We start from the raw sequence: 18,802 nt of genomic DNA on the forward strand, positions 1-18,802 counted from the left end.
TAAGCGCCAAGAAAGCTTATCCTAACAAAACAGCAGTACTGCATAGAGAGTGAAATTTTTTCAGAACTCTCAAGTTCACGCTTACCCAAAACACTTGTCCTATGGGCAAATTCATCTAAGTATCATTGTACGAAGCATCTAAAAATTATAAAATTGGATAACATACACTAGTAGTATAATCTTTTCATGTAGAATACAGTCCTTTTTAACAGATTGGTACCAGATCATGCTTTTTCAACACAAATTGGAAAGTATTCATTGCTCTGTTTCATACGAGTCCTTATATCCGAGAACTGGATGATGTTAACATCTAATCCCAAGATTATTAGCACCATTTACAATATGAAAGCACCGCTCGATAAGCAGTTACGCTTCTCCTAGTACCCCAAGCGACTAAAAAGCCTCGATTCATGTAACTTAAATCATTTACAAAAAACATGTAATTGGCTCAGATCGATTTATTCTAACATTAAAGTCATACAATAATATATTTATGATGATTTTGCAACTTTGATACACAGAATAAATGTTTTCGAAAAGGAGAGTATTTGCTGCCAAACGGAAGTACTGGAAATGTTTGCACCTTTTAGTCTTTTTAGCTTCATAATCCTCTCGTTTTTTGAAAAATATTGCATATGAAGTTATCTAATGCAAGCAAATACAAGGCCTGATGTTCTTTAAGTCTACTTGAAGTTGTAGTATGCACCTGGGCAGTCACTACCGCACACCGCAGATATATAATTCGTCTCATTCGTTACTAGATAAGATATTGGTTATCTGTGACGTTACGTTAACAAAACTCTGAGAGCTAAAGCTATGATGTTTCGTTAGATATTATTTTTCCAGACATTCTTCTGTATCTCTCTAAGATTTTGTGCGAAATAGCAAGAAGATCGTCCAATTCGACCTTTGCTCTGCACATAGCGCACAATCGTACCTATTTCAAACTCTAAATAAGACGAGCGTCAATTAATACATGCGGTTGTTTTGAGGTGGTAAAGCCAGTGGCTTCTCGGAGATGCCCGTGCCCCAGGTTGGGCTTTCCCCACGGAGTTTTTCCACAACTCTCTCACGCCGCAATGCCATCCTCTCTGCACCCCGCCGCTCGTCCACCCACTGTTCAGCTGCCCGTTCACTGAGCTGCTGTTCATAAATTTACCGCACGCTCGCCAATGACTGGTCAGGATTAGTTGGTAATTTCGACACAATTAAGGGTAATCCTCCAGCTTAGATTTGGGCAGATGGGCGAGTTTTTGGTCTTCCGACGTCAGTCGTTGATTGCAACAATACGTCACAATACAGGATAATGATGCTTGGCATCGTAGCTCGCATTGGGATATTGGGGCAGAAAGGGGGCAAGGAGTTAAACGATTGGACACACGGACCGAGCACTGACAGCAACGTGAACGCGTTAGCGTATGCAGCGGGCGCCATAGCGACTAATATACGAGCAAAACTACAGCAGGCGAGCGGTGAGGGCACACCGACGATGAGAAGGACAACAGACGAGCGGAAGAGACTAGGACAATACAAGATAAATACGTGGACGTGCTTTCTTGCGTGTACTAAGCCATAACTGCTTCTACAGTCGCCGCTGTTGTTACTACTAAGGCCGCTACCACAGGCTCCGCTTGGAGACGCACCCTCCGTTTGCGGTAGCGACGGAGTCTTTGCGAGTCGCAACGAGACGAGATGGCTATTCCTGGCCTCACCTAGAGCCTATGTACCGGCAATCGACCATCCTTTTCGGCTGTATCCGACAAGCCGAACGACGAAAGGCTCTCGCCAGATCGACCGTATGCACAGTCCTCGTTGTTGCAAGCTATGCTTTTCTTTACTCTCCAGTATCTATATGAAGGCGGCCATTCCTGTGGACAGACGTGCTTTCGTATGAACGATGTAAGCGCGAGCATTTACGTGATGGCGGGCAGGAATACCTCGCGGCAGAATTTATGTGCCTTTAACCAATCTGTTGGAAGGATTTACACGAAACCCTTTTACGGTCTGATCAGCGGAAGCCCGTTAGCGATCAAACTCTAACAGGAAGTGGAATGAGGTACACATGGAAAACTTCACTGCGTACGTGGATATATATGCCATTTTTATGAACAAATTACTGGCCACATACATCGTACATTCATGATGCATCAATAACGGATTTCAACCATTAAACCGATTATCTTAATCTAGTCCGTGATAAAACAGTCTTATTAGAGACGTATACGCGAGTTCCAACACAGCGTCGAGGAACTATGAACATAATATCAGCATATGTCTCCCTATTAGTTCTAGCTATATGGTCTATGTTGAATACGTACGGCGAAGGGCAAGACGTTGAAATAGCAGGGTGATTAAATGGATATGTAAACATTTTTCATTCACCTAAGAGAATCATGGTGTATATATATAGTAGGTGTCGACTGGACATTATGGCTTGCCACCTGAATCCTTCACTAGATTATTTACCGTGCCAATTCCCAACTCGTGACAATACGTTCCGTCGTACAATCGAATAAAATAGTCAGCGCACACTTCACGGCACTTCAACCAGCCAGAACGGCGAAGCACCTGTTGGCGCCAGCGGGGGATTTTGGTGAGAGCCCACCAGATGTGCACACAACAGGTACTGCTGGCCCTCTGATTTTAGGTACATCCGATTCGAAAGTGGACACATGGACGGCTACATTGTTACACTCGTCTAGTTCTCTGTAAACGCTTCGAAATTTTTGTAAGCAAACTCGCGCTCACTATTTAAAAGGAAAGCACGTGTTTATATTTGGGTCCCTACAATATGTGTCGCAATCCATCGTAATGTACATACAATGAATGATACGCTTCAATGAGAAACCATTGTCTACACACGGACACCGATTTGTCCCATCGTGAATCGCTATGTGCTCTTTGCCGTTTGTGGCCGATTTCCGAAAATTTGTTTTTCCGTAATCTTTTGGCGGAATCTGGCTATTACTAATAGAATAATAACTAATTATTATTAATTAAATCATAAATAACAAAGCACCCATTCGCAGGATGATACGACGTTCGAACGACTACTAGATGAAGTAATAAGGATTTCCCGCTGCGGCCTGGCTGTACGCATTCAGGTATCGTCCCTACCTCCGGTACATTCGATTCTATCTCTTAATGAATGTCGCGCCGAGACCTAATACGAAAATGTCCTTTGTTTTAAACCTATACTGGTTTAAATCGTTCTTACGTATTATATTTACGGTTAGAGTTATCACTCACGTATATCATGAGCACTATTTCAACTTCTTAGCCGTCAACTTTGAGTATCTTTCGAAATAATTATTTTTTGTCAAGTCAGTTGCGATTATTTGGGCGAGTAGTTGAGTGCTGCGTAAAAACAACCGCCTTGCCATCCCTAATTATTTCCTCTGCCTGAAGACGGTTTGTATAATAGAAGATCGATTTACTGAGATAATTTGCTGATTTGCGATTTTTTTTAATCGTAACTTCTGCTTGTAGCAGGCCCATTTGGAAATACCACTGAACGACTTTGTAAATATTAAAGGTAATTTGTACTGAATATTTGACGGGATATATTACAAAGTTCTACGTAAGTAAGTGAGCCGGTTAGACTATCTTAAATTTGCCCGCTTAATTGGATGATTTGGTTTATCATAGTAAAACTCATGAATAAGGATGATACAGGAAGTTAAATATATTTTTGAATTATGATGAGCTAACGAATTTCTATCGTTTGTTGTCAGGTATACGACACCTTTCTACCCATATAATATCATACGAAGTTATTTTGTGACTGCCTGTTGTTATGTTATGTTACAGGATGGCCTTCTAGAGAGCTCCCAGAGACGTCGCCATGCTTCTAACTTGCGCTGGAGGCAACGTTAAAGAAAACAATCAACTACGGTGCATTATGCACCGCACGCGTCTACTATCCGCAAACAAAGCTCACTATTTTCACCAGTCTTCCCTTCGCGTAAAAAAAGGAGAGAGAATTAATATTTTATTAGTAATTCTTTACTCGATTCAGCGATACTTAAGGTAACAAGCTGCTTCAATTGTAGTGCCTATATTTTCTGACACTATAAGTTTTTGAGCGATTTAATCGCGTTTACATAACAAATCCCCATCTCAACTGACAGGCCAGATACGAGGCAGACTGGTTAAGGGGTCGTGATTGTTCGGGAAGTGCTTTTGCTAGCCATAGCATGCATGATGAGGCCCCTTACATTAGCGGCCCAATTCGACAATTTTCAACTTTATCCCACATTTGAGGTGACTTCCTCCTCAAGAGCTGTAAATAAAAGATAGCCCAGCAGCATTAACACTGAGACCCTCTGCCCATGGGCGTACGCATTTGGCGTTTAACTAAAGCTAGAAGATAGTTCTAGCTTTAGTTAAATGCCAAATGAAGCGGTGTAATATGGCGGTGAAGGCGAGCTAAGTAGCGTGTGTACTATTCTAATGCAAGAAGATCTCTCTGTTAGACACTGAATTGGCTTTCTGCATGGATGAGATTCTCTTAGAACTATTCCCCTCCAAATCACCTTTAGATGGAAATAAATAGAAAACTTAGCTGCCCCCTTTTCTGACCTTCCGACATCAGCACGAGAAGCTCCTTTGAATGAAGTTTGAAATCAAGCCGCTAGCAACAATTGAAACATTCGCTCCTAGAAAAGTTCTGCCATTCAATTGAAATTATCTAACTTACTGACGTTGAAGGGGCGAAGTGAACTGAATAATCTCAAGAGAAGACTATTTGTTATTAACTAAGTGAGGGCGCACATTATAAAATGCTTTAAGGCGGTCAAAACGCTAACAAAGGGTTACTCATACCAGAAAAACAGACGGTTTTAACTTCAAAGTAAGCTGCTCTGAAGTACTATTTATATACGGCACGAACGTAGATTTGTTTAACCGAAAATTTAGGAATAATATATTTTTAGGATGTTTACCTTTTTTTGATGCAAGCGTTTTTATAGCAGCACGATACTTAACTGCGAGTGAGTCCTTAATCTTTTCTACCTGCTTGTTCTATTATTTCGATTCTTATCGCTTTCTGTGCTGTGTGAACCTTATATACTTCACTTATAATATCTTGGCAACAGTATGATCGTTGCAGACACAAGGGATGCCTATTTAATATTTTTTACCTTAGTGAGGGTAAGCAGCCAACAATAAAGATACTGAAAAAGCGCATCTAGAAGAAAGGCCAAGAAAGGGTTCTGGTAGAATTTGTTTCGATACAGCTCATCGCCTTAACCGAAGCCCGCACTCAAGCTTTCGAGTTTCTGCTTGAGACGCCCTCTAAGCTTTCGGCGAAACAGTAGCACCTGGAAGCTACGGTAGCGTAGATCTTCCGTTTTCTCGATTGAGGACTATCGGTAGAGCCCAAACATCGAATTTTCTAGCTTCACCGTCTCGCCGTTTCCGTCGATACGAACCTGAATCCTATCCATACCGTCCCAGTTCTCTCACCTAGACACAGAGAGAACCTAGGCGAGAAGGAAGAAGCAAGCCGCTATGCACCCATCGCAAACATTTTATCCTCTCCAATACATCAGCTGCTATCACCATAAGATGTGCGCTAGAATAGGCAAATAAATAGAAAATGACCGATCACTTTTATAGCAGCTGGAGTGTGTTGATAATAGAAAGAAAAGAGTTACACTATTTCAAATGTATTCACATATGCGTTTTAATTGGTGGATCTACGTGTAAATAACGATCTACGGATATTTAATCGGATCAATTCTTATACTTCGCCTATCCACCTATCAGGTGGTTTAGTTAAAAGTGTGATGTTGGCCTCTGCAAGCAGAGAACACTCAAAGAAAGGAAAAGAAAAACCGGAAAGGCCACATAGTGCACTATTTCTTTGTACAGGTTCGCCACAACTGGACAAACGGTAGCGATGATTCCACGACACAGTCACTAGCCTAACAATTCTGCATGAATAAATTTTGCAAAATGCTTGAACTACGCCTAGAATAGCCGTTAGATAACAGATTGACATAATATCTTTCAGTCATTCGATACGGTGTTAAATAAAGGAAACAGATGACTTTAATTATGGACTCGAAACGTTTCGACCGTCAAGGGAAAATAATTCCTACTTTTGTATTGCCGAGGTTTTATCGTTGCATTGATTCTTCCCACAGTTGTCCTGAGGGCAATTCGAAGTGTGCAGGATATTTAACGCAGATGAATCGGCCCGATGCACTGAGCGAGATTAAGCCAAATCGAAAGGAGGTACGAAGAATAGTTTCGAAAAGCTTCAGCATTTGGTAGTCGGTCCACGGTGGAACTAAACAGGCACTCATTGCATCAAGCTGCGAGAGAGAAAGTCCTTAAATGAAAATAAATGTAACATAGACAATGTTGTGTTGTCTACTACACACACTACTATACACCTATCCATCCTTCGAAGGAACAATTCGACTTGAGTAGGCATAGCGTAGTGTTCTACGAATTCTATCGGACAATTTAAGATTTACACTTGGCACGCCGAAGTAGCTCAAATCATTCTTGAGTGCGAACATATCCTAGCGAGCAAAAGCTCCTCAAATCAATCGCACTTGCATCATGACTCTTGGTATTGCTATCGTTTCTGTAAGTCTCGCCACACCGTCCTAGCATTTGGCCCTCAAATGAACCGAATAGATTAGCGATAGGATCGAATGGCGAAGACGAGGAACATATATATATATATATATGTATGTACCTATTTACTGACGCTTCCCTAGCTGTTGCTCCGCGCTTGTTTATCACCCAAACTTATACAGTAAATTATGACAGAATGCATCCACTGCTACAACACTCACGAACAACCGATGGTCAGCGGGTCATTACTGGGAGAGCACTAAAGCAACGCGAAAGACGCGGCGTACATTAACTAACGGCGTCATCAGGCGACGCAGGCCAAAACATCGAAAAGATTCGGAGTCCGAGTTGTACCGGTAATAGCATGTCGGTAAAATAATTGCCGGCTTGTATTCACAGCACTGTACGGCAAATCGTCTAGTTGTCGTTGATCGAAACGGAGAAGCTTCGATCCCCACCAGCCGCCGGCCACACAAAGAGCGATACCGAGTCGCTCTGTATATACTGACCAAACGACGAAAGAAACTTAAATAGACTGCATGAAGAGAACCGCGACGGCACGAACAAGCTGCCCATGTAGTATAACTTTCAACATGGTGATTCGCTAATATTGTCGAGACATAGGCAAATAAAGTTGTGTCTAATGTATGTTCGTATGCGTTTGTCTATGTAAGCTAGGTGGTTTTAGGCCCTTGAACTACTGAAGGTAGTGGTTGTATGAACGAACGACGGAAATAACGAGGAAAAACAAAACGCTAATGAAGCATCGGCAATAGCAACAGGTTCAGAAACCCTACTAAATGAGTAAATATTTTCAAGCAGCGTAAGAGACGGCTAGAAGAAGGGCAACTGGAAGAGCAAGCGTCAATTATGTAAACTCGACATGCGCAAGACCAAAAACGTTGCGAGGCGTGATCTTCGAAAAAATTATTCATCGTACTGCGCTACTGTCACCAAGATGAGATAATGGTGCTCATGCTATGGACGAGAAGAGCAAAAACTAAATACAAAGAATAACATCCTGAGACGACCGATGTCTTCACAGAGGCACATCAAGACAGCTAGAACCCAACGTATTCTTTTTCTTTGCCTCATTAATCAACTTGCTCTAAGTACCGAAAAAAATTTCGACCGTTCATAGGGTGACAATAGACCCTAGATCGACCGGTAACAGGAGCAAACAGCTACCTATGAATAGAAATATACATTAGTGGGTTTTTCTTTTTTGGGGGCAGTTTTCTTTTTCTATTTATTATAGAATACTTAGCTAGATAATGACGAACTTGTGACTTATCAACAGTCGGAAGATGTTGAGGTGACAATCGTACCGGGGACCCGTTTGAGGGGCATTCCTCTCCTATGGACGTGCGAGCTGACTGCAAGCTAAATCACTGACTTGCCAGAAACGACCTAAAGGAATAAAACTAAGGAATAAACATAAAAAAAAAACTAACTAAACGACTAAAAAATAAAGAATAAACATAAACATATATTGACGCACCAGGAATATGATCCTGTGACGTAATGTGTGCCGGCGTTACGTATTTATCAATGAGTGAACATTTCGTCTGAGTTAAATCGCCAGCTTAAACATTTCGCTGATAGCAGCGGTCGGATCACATCTCTTTTCTTCTTTAGGGTAAATTATTGACAATGAACTCCGCTCCATTTGTGGGTGGTAGGCCTATCCTTAAAGTTCCCGAAATTTGGCGTATTGATGACGATCTATTCTTGAAGTCTTTAGCCAGAAAAACTAGGAACTCAGCATTAAGAAGGAAGTACCGGCGCTATTTTTAAGAGAACAAATTGCATCCATTATTCAGTTGTATGGTAAACTGAGTTATCTAATTCGTGCAGTTGACTGAGCAACAAAGACCCCTTCATTACCTACAAAATCATGTATTATCAGTGTTCTACTTTATCTATGCGCTCGTCTTGCACACTACTCGCGCTCTTTTAGTATGATTGTCCCTATTTATTTAAATTCAATGTTTCTTCTAATTATTTACGTATCCTCATAACGTGTACCTTAGAGAAGCTATTCTCTTCCTTTATGAATACTCAGGACGCTTCAGCTAGCTTCGGCTAGAAGAACGAGCGCATTTTCAACAGAGTGTCATTAGTAAAAGTATGCGTTACCTCATTGGATTTCTCTCACTTTGTATCCAGTGGGACATTGACATTTGCTGTTTACTCGAACACCACATGAACAACCTAATAGCTCCGGAGGGCAATTCGTGTCGTTCCGCACCACTTCTATCGTAGGGGCGACTTGTGCGGCAACCAGATCTGATTGTACTTTCACGATAGGAAAATCATCCAGCCTTAGCTGTACCTTACAGCCTTAGTTGTTAGGCTTGCCAAATTTTAACTGACAAAGTGTTAAGCAAAGCGCAATTAGGGATTCACAGATTACACACAAATTAAACATGCTTATGATTTGCAATGTTAATAAATAATAATTCGTCAACTGTTTACAATTGTATCGTACGATTGGCAGAACATACCACATTGACCCCCGGGTCCATGAAGAGTTGTTCAAGCAACCTCAGTTCCTAAGTTTTCTTCCAACACTAAAAATTGTAATATAACTTCAAGTTTTATTTTATAGTTAGTACACTGAATAATTGAAAAACTCCTTTAGAAACGATTGCTGTCCGCTCGTATAAAGAACAAGATAGATCTTCTCAAAAGCCGCATCTTCAAGGTGATACCTTCAAATTAAGAAGAACTCTAGCGGGCTGTTTGCCCTAATGGACATACGTTCATCCGCTACTTCGAATAGCACACGAAAGCTTATTTTTTTTTTTGGAAAAAAATCAACAAAATCCATCATGACAAAAGACCGCACAATGCTCTCGGCATTTCGGCTATTATCCAACATTTTCACGCTAGAAAAATACAAACTCCATTTTTTTTAATCAGCGTTTGACGTCAATAACGGTTTTCATGCGGTTTCAGAGAAATTTCAGGAAGAATCTTATGAGACAGGTCGAAAAATTGCCACTAAGGTTTGTGTTCGAAGGCCTCAAACAGTCGCTTAGATTTTTCACACGGAGGTTAACAGCCCCCCTAGAAACGAAAATATCATCCAACTACGCTCTAACGGTTAGTCCTTCGAGGCGAATCCTTTGTACCTCTTTGGCACGTTTGACCAAAAAATTAACTCCCTTATAATTTTTTGTACGTAGTACGCTTGAACGACACATTAACTAACGTTGCTTGATGCGTGGTTGCTATGAAAAATTTAATTACGAAATAAAGAAGAATTACTTCGAAAGTGACTAGTTGATGATTTAGGTCTTGTATTTGCGCTGGATGTTCATTATATTGAATAAACATGACCGTTAGGGACCATATACAAATCATTTCATTGGAATATCTTTTTTGTTTAGATAGTTTTAGAGAAAGGTAAGAAAAATGTCCAATTTAAACGCGTGCACCTAGTGGTAATATTCGATGTTTACTTACCAAATGTAAATATGTTTGGTGTGATAAAATAGCGCATACGTTCTGTCTAAACAACATTAAAGAATACCAAGCAGTAGTGCCTCTATCGGTTTCAGCCGCCGTGAATTTTACTGCTCGCATATATATCCAGTGTACAATTTGACAGACGAGAGTAGACGCCCGATTACGTAGTTTGAGTCACGGATTTAGGAGTTGCGTTAATAGCCACAGAACCAAACTGGCTATTACGTTACTCCGTCTGAAACGTTTTTAACCAGCTAAATATTGTTAATTTATTATTCAGAATATATTCTAGTTATAGCCGTTCTGTGAAATTGTATAAACGGTTAAATCGAACTGACCGCTGGACAGATTATATTATATCTTTATTTCGTGCATTGGGAGTTTATATTCCCTCCGGAAGTCCTTTTTTACGGGACGAAGGTCTGTCCTTGAGATTACTGACACCATTACGACTATTATGTATTTTAGGAATGTGGCTTGTGTGACTCTCTCTGGGATGTCTTTTGAACAGACGTTCAACATGGCGCCGTCCGTGAAACAAAATTACATTACAGTTCTCGGGAGTTAAGCTCTCTATTAAAATACTGTGCTTTATTAATATATAATGTCCCAGACCAAAAATGCTTTAAATCATCAACGGTAAAATTACTAACTGCTTATAAAGATTCGCACCGTTGACTATATGCATCACCGTTTAATTCTCGATACTTTCGTTTACAGTTCTACGGCATCGATCCGAAGCTTGTAGGACCGATTTTAGGAAAACGTTTCAAACGTTGATCGTTGTCTACCAAACAGATACGAGCTTACAGGGTTTGCAGGGGTTTACCAGGTATAGTTGAATTAGGCGGTGACTGCGCACTGAAGACTAATTTGTGGGTCGATCGGAAAACGGTCATCTGGCAAGGACGGTTCAATAAACAGCTCACCTTTGGCCAGCATCGAATGAACACGACGACTAAGATTAGCAGGATGTAGACACAAAACTACGTGTCGAAATCAGCTACACGCGATGTGTTGATTAAGGCTACTATGTAATGCAAACACAGTGAAATTTTAATGCGAATATTACCTTTTCCATTAGTAGCGCTGTTTTTTTTTTTAAATTAAGCCAATAGAGCAAAATACGGCTGGACCCACATTGAGAAACCGAAACATTTCTATTTGGAATCGCACGACGTTAGATTACATTCATATTGGAATTAGTAAATATGTTAAAGAAGCACGCGGTGCGTGCAAAATTTCCATTCAAAAGAAATTCCATAATTTTCTTTGAACGAATGGATGACCCAAATCTCTCGGCTTGTTGTTTGTCTATAATTAGAATATCTGAGTACGGCTCTAATGCAAGGACCATATCGCGAACAGCATCAAACGTTCAAGCCCATTGATTTTGGCCCACTGATCAAAATAATCATTACATTTCGTGTTATTACATTATTTCAATAATCATTACTTAATCCCAAATATATTCCGAATCAGAATGCGGTTCTAAGGAACACTTACTGAGACAGTCGACCATTTTGGAATTATATGGAAGGTATGTACAGAGGATGTGGATTGTGATGGCCAGCGTGTTGTTAAGGCCTCTTTCTAGGATACATTACGATCGGGCTGAGAGCTTGTTGTACCTGAGGAAATGTCTACGAAGATGGATTTCTATAAATAGTTCGTTAAGAATAGAATAGCCCCCATCTTACAGGTGTTATCAGATATAGTAAAGATCGAGAGATGAGTAGAACGGGAAATTGGGTTTCAGCTTGCGAATCAAAAGCCCAAAGGGTAGTGATATTATGTGAACCATTAAAGGCAACGTACCATTACTGTCACGCAGAAAATTATTGACCAAACCCGGTCTGCATCTAGAACGACACCGAGTGCTTAACAACGAAGCGTGTCAAAACAAGAGCTTACTTAAAAAAGGATCTTCTACTTGTTTTATTTTTGGATTTTCGAGACCGAACCTATGTCAAAATAAAGGCTACGTCTAAGTCTAGACGCAATTAATCCTCGCCTCGATTTCTTATGAAGAAAACAATATTTGAAAAATTAATTTTCCAGTTGGACATTTTCCTAAGGCTAACAAAAGAAAGGGCAGATATAGACCACTTTCTGGTTAATGCAGCTGAAGGTCTTCTAGGTGATACTGTTTAAATTGACGCTAATACGTATGGGTAGTGGCTAGTCTGTGCGTATTACGTTGACCACGTAAGAGTGGGCTGGACTACAGGATATTATTGCACGATGCCTTGATTTCTTTTTTACTAACATTTATCAATATTCTGAGTGCGCGCTTAGAGTAGCATACCAATACACATTTATTTAGTGATATCTCGAAACATTAATCCGTTCTCTTTTATTGTATCCCACTTTCTTATAATTGATTGTTTTTTAATACGTACAACTAGATTAGAAACAACTTTTCGAGGTTAGTCCCACTTTCTGTTTATCAAAAAATAACATCTGGCAGAAAATGTTCAACGGAGAAATGGAATCAGTGGGGAGCGAACTAAAAGGGCAAGATGACTGGGGTAAACGGTCCACTCCTGCAACAAGTGTAAAGTAGTTTTTGTCGTAGACGCATTCTCCTAAGGCACCCAGCCTTATCGAACTGCTGCTTGTCTCGGTAAAGTTGCAGCAAAGTACTTTCAACTTGAAGTTAGATCTAAACTAACTTTATTTTTCGCTGTATGCGCACTCACAACGTTTGCATTGCTCAAAAAATTAGTATCTGCTCTACGAAAGTGAATGCAGGCATATGATTTTAGACCATCTTACTTGGTTGCGCAGGGCATTGTCCGTCGGAGAGCCACTGCAGTCAACCGGCCCTGTACGACGGGGTTCGTTTCGTTCAGTGATCTATTATGGGCGGAACCGTTTCGCCTGTTGGTTTGCCTTTTCTGATTTTTTTTCGGTGGCTTCTTGCTTTGGCGCTGGCGCCGGCACCGACGGCGGCCCCGTGCCACCGCTAAGAGATCTGGTGCAACGGCGCTGCTGCTGCTCTCCGCTCTTGATGTCGATACTCCTTTTTTATATCGTCCCATGCGCGATGTTCGTAGAATGGCCGCGCGCAACGCATCAATGAGTCATCGGTGCAGCATGGCTATTTCGATAATTCCACGAAATGTGCTGCCGCTGTCCACCGCTGTGATAGTGTGTCATTGTCCTTAACAAGGTCTCCGAGGAGAGAGACACGACGGGGTTCGTGAATAGCGAATATAAATTCCGCTGGCCACTCGAGAAGAGTCAGATCTCCGTGTGATCCCAGACTAAAAGAACAGAGTAGACATGAAGGCCTTCATCGTCCTTGCTTGCGCCGTAGCCGTTGCTAACGCCGGAGTGCTCCTCTCGGCAGGCAACTCCGTGCAGCACCGTTCTGAGGACGTAAGTGTAAACGATAACTACAATAATGATGACGACAGAAAAATCCCTCTTATATTCGAAGTTAAAAGAAGAACATGGCAGGAGGCTTTTTCTGTTGTCGCCTCCGCTGCTATACGTAGTCCATGTTAGTCCCGAACGGTCTGGCTTTACATACAAGCGAATATCTGTTGCAGTAATAGCATTCGTAAGCTAGATACTAATCTAAGAGATGTAATATACATGTTTGCTTTGTCGCTGCTGTTGTTGCAATTATAGGGTCTCGGCAGCTATTCCTTTGGCTACGATGAGAAGCACCCGACCGGTGGATCTTTTCGTCAAGAGTCTGGCTCGCCCGGCGTTAAGGTTGGAACTTATGGACTTTCAGTGGCCGATGGTCGCCAGCGTGTTGTCAATTATGTTGCTGACGAAGCTGGATTCCGTGCCAGCATCTCAACCAACGAACAAGGAACCGCTCCCTCGCTGCCTGCTGCCGCTGCCTACAACGCTGCTCCGGCTCCAGCAGTTGCTATAGCCGCAGCTCCCGCGATCGCTGCTCCTGTAGTAGCTGCTGCTTCGTACGCTGCCCCCGCTGTTGCTACGATCCATGCGTCTCCGGCTGTAGCTACCAATACTGCCTTTGTTGCCCAAAAAGTCGCCGTCGCCGCCCCCGCCGTGGCTGCCTACGCTGCTCCCGTTGTTCACAAAGTCGCCTCCGCCGCCCCCGTCGTGGCAGCCTATGATGCTCCCGTTGCTCACAAGGTCGCCGTCGCCGCGCCCGCCGTAGCTGCCTACGCTGGTCCCGTTGCTCACAAGGTTGCCATCGCTGCTCCCGCCGTGGCTGCTTATGTCCCTGTTGCTGTCGCTAAGGCCCATTCGTACTCCTCCGCCGTAAACCACGGAACCGTCCATGCTGCCCCGACTGTAGCTGTGGCTACCCCCACCGTGGCCGCCTATGCTGCCCCTGTCGCCCATATTGGTCACAAGGTCCCCGTCGCTGCCCCCGCGGTGGCTCACTACGTTACCCATCAGGTGGCCGCCGGCCCCGTCGCAAAGGTAGCCGTTACTGCTGCCCCAGCAGCGGCTGCCTATGCAGCCCCCGCGGTGACTCATTACACCACCCATCAGGTAGCCGCCGGCCCCGTTGCTAAGGTTGCCGTTGCTGCACCGGCTACGGCTGCCTACGCAGCCCCTGTCTCTCATGTCGCCCATGTTGTTGGCCACAAGGTTGCCGTCGCTGCCCCCGCCATCGCTTCATACTCAGTGGCCACCCCTGCCATACATAAGCACACCTACGTCGCTACACCCTCCATCTACGGCTTCGGATACCATGGCCTCGGATACGTATGACTCTATCACCAGAGGGTCATGGTTTAGATCAGCTACTGAATAGTGTTCACATTTGAAAATATTTCGGATGTATATAAGGAAGTTGCATTGGCAAAAATGAAAATGAAAAGAGCAAATGAGTTGAGTAAAGCATATGCAGGTTAAACGTACCTCAATTTGTGTTTGATGTTATTAGTTTATCATTAGTAATTATATCAATAGCTAAAATTGTACGATACAAGAGAAAGCTAAACAGATCGGTTTGTCCCTTAATAGATCACGGCAGCCATAGGTAAGATGTAGGCTTAAGCCCCTAGAAGCAGTCTTCTGCTATTTTCCTTGGTTTACCATCATTGAAAATTATAAAAAAAAGAAGAGCCTGAAGGCATTACGTATCTCGCTATAACAATTCCCTTTAACTCAAGAACCACTGTACTGGAACAAATGACTTAGCGCTATCTATATTAGAACCCAATCATGCGTAGGAAAGATAGGATGAGAAAATGGCTACATCTTACTGTTTATGAAGACAAGCTTATAACGTATTTTGTGCAATATCAAGGGGCATTATAAGAAAATTAAGTTTAGTTCAATTATATAATCTCATTGAGGAGGCTATGAAAAGTGTTTCTCAATGTTTTTGCCACGCTGTGAAAAATATTAGAGATGACTTCCGAGACAAGTCCAAGACATGCATCATAGCAACAAGTAGTTATATAACCATTTAAAATTGACGGGCATCATTTATTTACAATAGTCACGAATAGAAATCAACAGTTAGAGGATCTTGGTTTTTCAGTCATATCGCATGCAAACGCGTTTAACCCAAAGGTGTTCATATCTGTGAAGACTATCTACCGTATTAAGATTTGATACGCGGCAAGGTTAAAGCAGCAGTCTCTTTTGATTCGCATTATTTCTCGACCGTATGTGTCTTTGCTACCGAAATCTACTTACTTGAAGCTATCTTCGAGACATTTTTACCGCTAAAGGGAAAGCCACAAGATACTTATAAGAAGACTCTTACGTAAATCATATAGTTTCTAGGGTATATATATATCTGCCTATACCAGGATAGGCACGGATTACATTTTCTCACTGCTTTATCGTTGCGATGCTTATAAAATATTTCATCCACTTGCCTAAACTAACTGAATATGATTTAAACTAGAAAAAAATTACTATACGGTAAAAATTGAATATAAAAAAATGTAAAGATTCTTAATAGTCTTTCGAATTTTCATTCTTATAAAAATGCCAGTAGTTTGACACAACACAACCAAGTTGACAGATGTTGTCGTTGTTGACCACATGCCACATGTGCTTACAATTAACAAAAGTTTCCACAGCCATACCCTCATGGCGCACTATATATAATAATACTAGACAACATCATTGACACGTTCGTCTTATTGCCGGTAACCGGTATCATGGATAACTCCCAGTGGCTATGTAAGTTTCGATACGGCCAAGCGAGGTTCTAGTAAACAGTTTCCTAGCACTCTTCGGACGCCATCTAGAACTAGAGATTACACTGCACAGCGGAACTTACTTTAAATCTATCGTAGACAAAACTTAATATTTAATCTAGATAACTTAACACTCAATCATTTCAAGCATCGTCTTCTCTAGACATAACCTTAGCGACTCTTCGTACGATGGGGATCTTTCTTCTATCCGTCATTCTACAGCTGACCCCTTCAAACGAGAGTGATTGATCAAATAATTACACTTCGTAAGATTATGTGCCAACAACGTAGATACCTTTTATGGTTGTTTTTTGCGAAATAAATAAGCTTCACGAAACGAAAAAGCTTGCGGCAAAGGTACCTAATATCGCATTAACAGTACTCTGTAAGCTATTACATTAACTTCAACAAAAAAGTTGCCAAAGTTATAAAATAATTAGTATAAAAATTATAGTATTATAAAAAAATAATTAGTCGTTAGTGATGATAGTCTGTATAGGATGACAGCTTACGTCGTAGCTTGACAGTCTTCCTAAACTGTACGCCTTCTGAAAACTGCGTTACTGAGTTCTTACCTTTGCGGAGTTGTTACCCGTAAAAAATCTCCATTTTTATCAGCCGACTCGTAGGCGATAGACAGGGCCAACGGTTTACGATTAGGTGGCCGATTGAAACAACAGATACCTAAACATTAGATGAAATCTCCTTCTAAATTTGCCTTAAAGGTGCCATCCTGGTTTAGATGTATGTAGGCACTTCGTTTTCGGTACCTCACTCGATACAATGAGTCCGTGTCAAATCATGCAATAATATATTGCATTTAGGGAAGGAGCTCCAGTGTACTATTTTTCAAGATTTTTTTTTATATATGGGTAAACCGTCTGTGAAAATGAAAGCAGCTATAAAGTAGCGTTTTGCGTTATCTAGTAATTAGTTCAGAAAATTTTAGTACTGACCTTGCTACCTACAATGTAATGGTAGAGTTTTTTAAAAATAAAACACAACTTTTCTGTGTTGTAGCTACACATTTTGTATTGTTGAAATAAGCTGCGCACTATTCCATCGCTGATTCAGTGGTAACTGATTAAAGAGTTGTTTATTTACTAGGTAAGATGTTCTTCCAAATAAACAAAATAATTGCTCTGTTCACACCACAGTTTATGGGCAACTCTAATCTATCTGATTCAACACAGAGCCTCGAATAGAATTTCATTACGTTATTATTCTTATTCGATTCATTTAAATATATATTTTTTGTTGTGAGGACGTTGTTAGGCTTACTAAGCGAAGCAGTATCAAAAAGAATCCTAGTAAAAATATTGTAGCCTTCATTTGGGAAACCAACTGACTCAACTGTCAAAATGAACCAGCTCAATTAAGAGCTGTAAACGTGACATTTCTTCGAAAAGCAACATCTTAAGTTTTGTATATAATCAAGTGGGCCTTCATTTAATATGGACTCTTTGTTGTACCAATACAAACCTAAGAATACAATGATCGATTTTTTCAAGGGGTTGTCAATACGTTCAAAGCAGCGAGAAGAAATTAGCCGTGAACGTCTGTACAGAAGAGAAAACCGCCAAAAGTAAGCAGTTCCAACGGAAGGTTCTAGTGCTAAATTTAGAAGCCTTCATGCGCGTGATAGTTTGCTCTTTTCCTAATTTCTGCTTCGGTATTAGGAGTTGAAGCACGCTACTTTAAATGAGCCAACCACCCAACCATAACGGCTTCTTTGGCCTTTGTCAGGCCGTTCTGTCGGCCTTCTTAAATCCCTCCTTTTCCGCTTCATTTTACTGCTGGTGTGCTTCCTACAAACAAACACACATTTCGCATGTGTCCGATCTCTTAACTAGAGCTTATTGTACATAACCAAGCATTTCATATAAGACTGCTCTTCGCTAAACGGCTATACCTCTTAGACTAGCAAAAGGCCTCTTGAAGCTATAATAGAAGATTTAATCTTCTAAAAAATAACTATAAGCTAAATAGTCAATAACGGATTCAAATGTTTAGACGTTGCTAACTTTTGGGATATTTAGCGCCTGTGGGCCAGCTGGACATCTATTGCAAAGTTGCTGATCGACGCGCCGATCTAGTCTTTCCTTCGAAACTACACTTTCACAACAAGAAAAAAAAAAATGCTCACAGATCCGTTTGCTTTACTATGGCCATTTCAAGTTGGTTCTTTTTGTATCGAATATACGCAATTTTTCCGCAATCAGTAGTGGTATTTTTATTGCCCATTACGCAGTTTTTCGTAAACGTTTGGCCGGCCCGTGCTCGCTCCGTGTTTATCGTAGGAGCGAGCATTAAACGTTGGCTTTGATTATCAGATCCGTCGTAAAGATACGACCACAGAATGAATAATATCTTCCGAAGAAGAGTGTTGTCAGAAATGCGGCCTAGCAATTGTTCGACACACCAAATTTCTGAGTTTTGGGAACATTTAGAACGAGCAACGGGTAGTTGAACCGTGGACGGCATTTATCGTAGGCACGATAGCAGTCACGCTGGATGATTTAATGCTAACGACTCTCATCAAAATGATTCTGTAGTGTGTAACGTTCTCTGTATCCTTC

The 18,802-nt window shown here is 41.4% G+C and overlaps 1 protein-coding gene and 1 long non-coding RNA gene across 2 annotated transcripts; both read left to right on the top strand.

Annotated features, from left to right (window-relative positions):
* Window positions 1–1,157: 1,157 nt before the first annotated feature.
* LOC147754623 (uncharacterized) lies at window positions 1,158–9,960 on the top strand. Its single transcript, XR_015317349.1, has 3 exons — window positions 1,158–2,623; window positions 3,030–3,104; window positions 3,811–9,960. It is a non-coding gene; the product is annotated as an uncharacterized LOC147754623 (long non-coding RNA).
* Window positions 9,961–13,293: 3,333 nt separating this feature from the next.
* On the top strand, window positions 13,294–14,924 carry LOC111254693 (uncharacterized). Its single transcript, XM_022815808.2, has 2 exons — window positions 13,294–13,449; window positions 13,705–14,924. The coding sequence occupies exons 1-2, from the start codon at window positions 13,354–13,356 to the stop codon at window positions 14,773–14,775; spliced, it is 1,167 nt and encodes a 388-aa protein (XP_022671543.1). The 5' UTR covers window positions 13,294–13,353; the 3' UTR covers window positions 14,776–14,924.
* Window positions 14,925–18,802: the final 3,878 nt, after the last annotated feature.

This window comes from Varroa destructor, unplaced genomic scaffold (assembly GCF_002443255.2).
Source record: "Varroa destructor unplaced genomic scaffold, Vdes_3.0 BEIS01000007.1, whole genome shotgun sequence".
NCBI classification, from domain to species: domain Eukaryota; kingdom Metazoa; phylum Arthropoda; class Arachnida; order Mesostigmata; family Varroidae; genus Varroa; species Varroa destructor.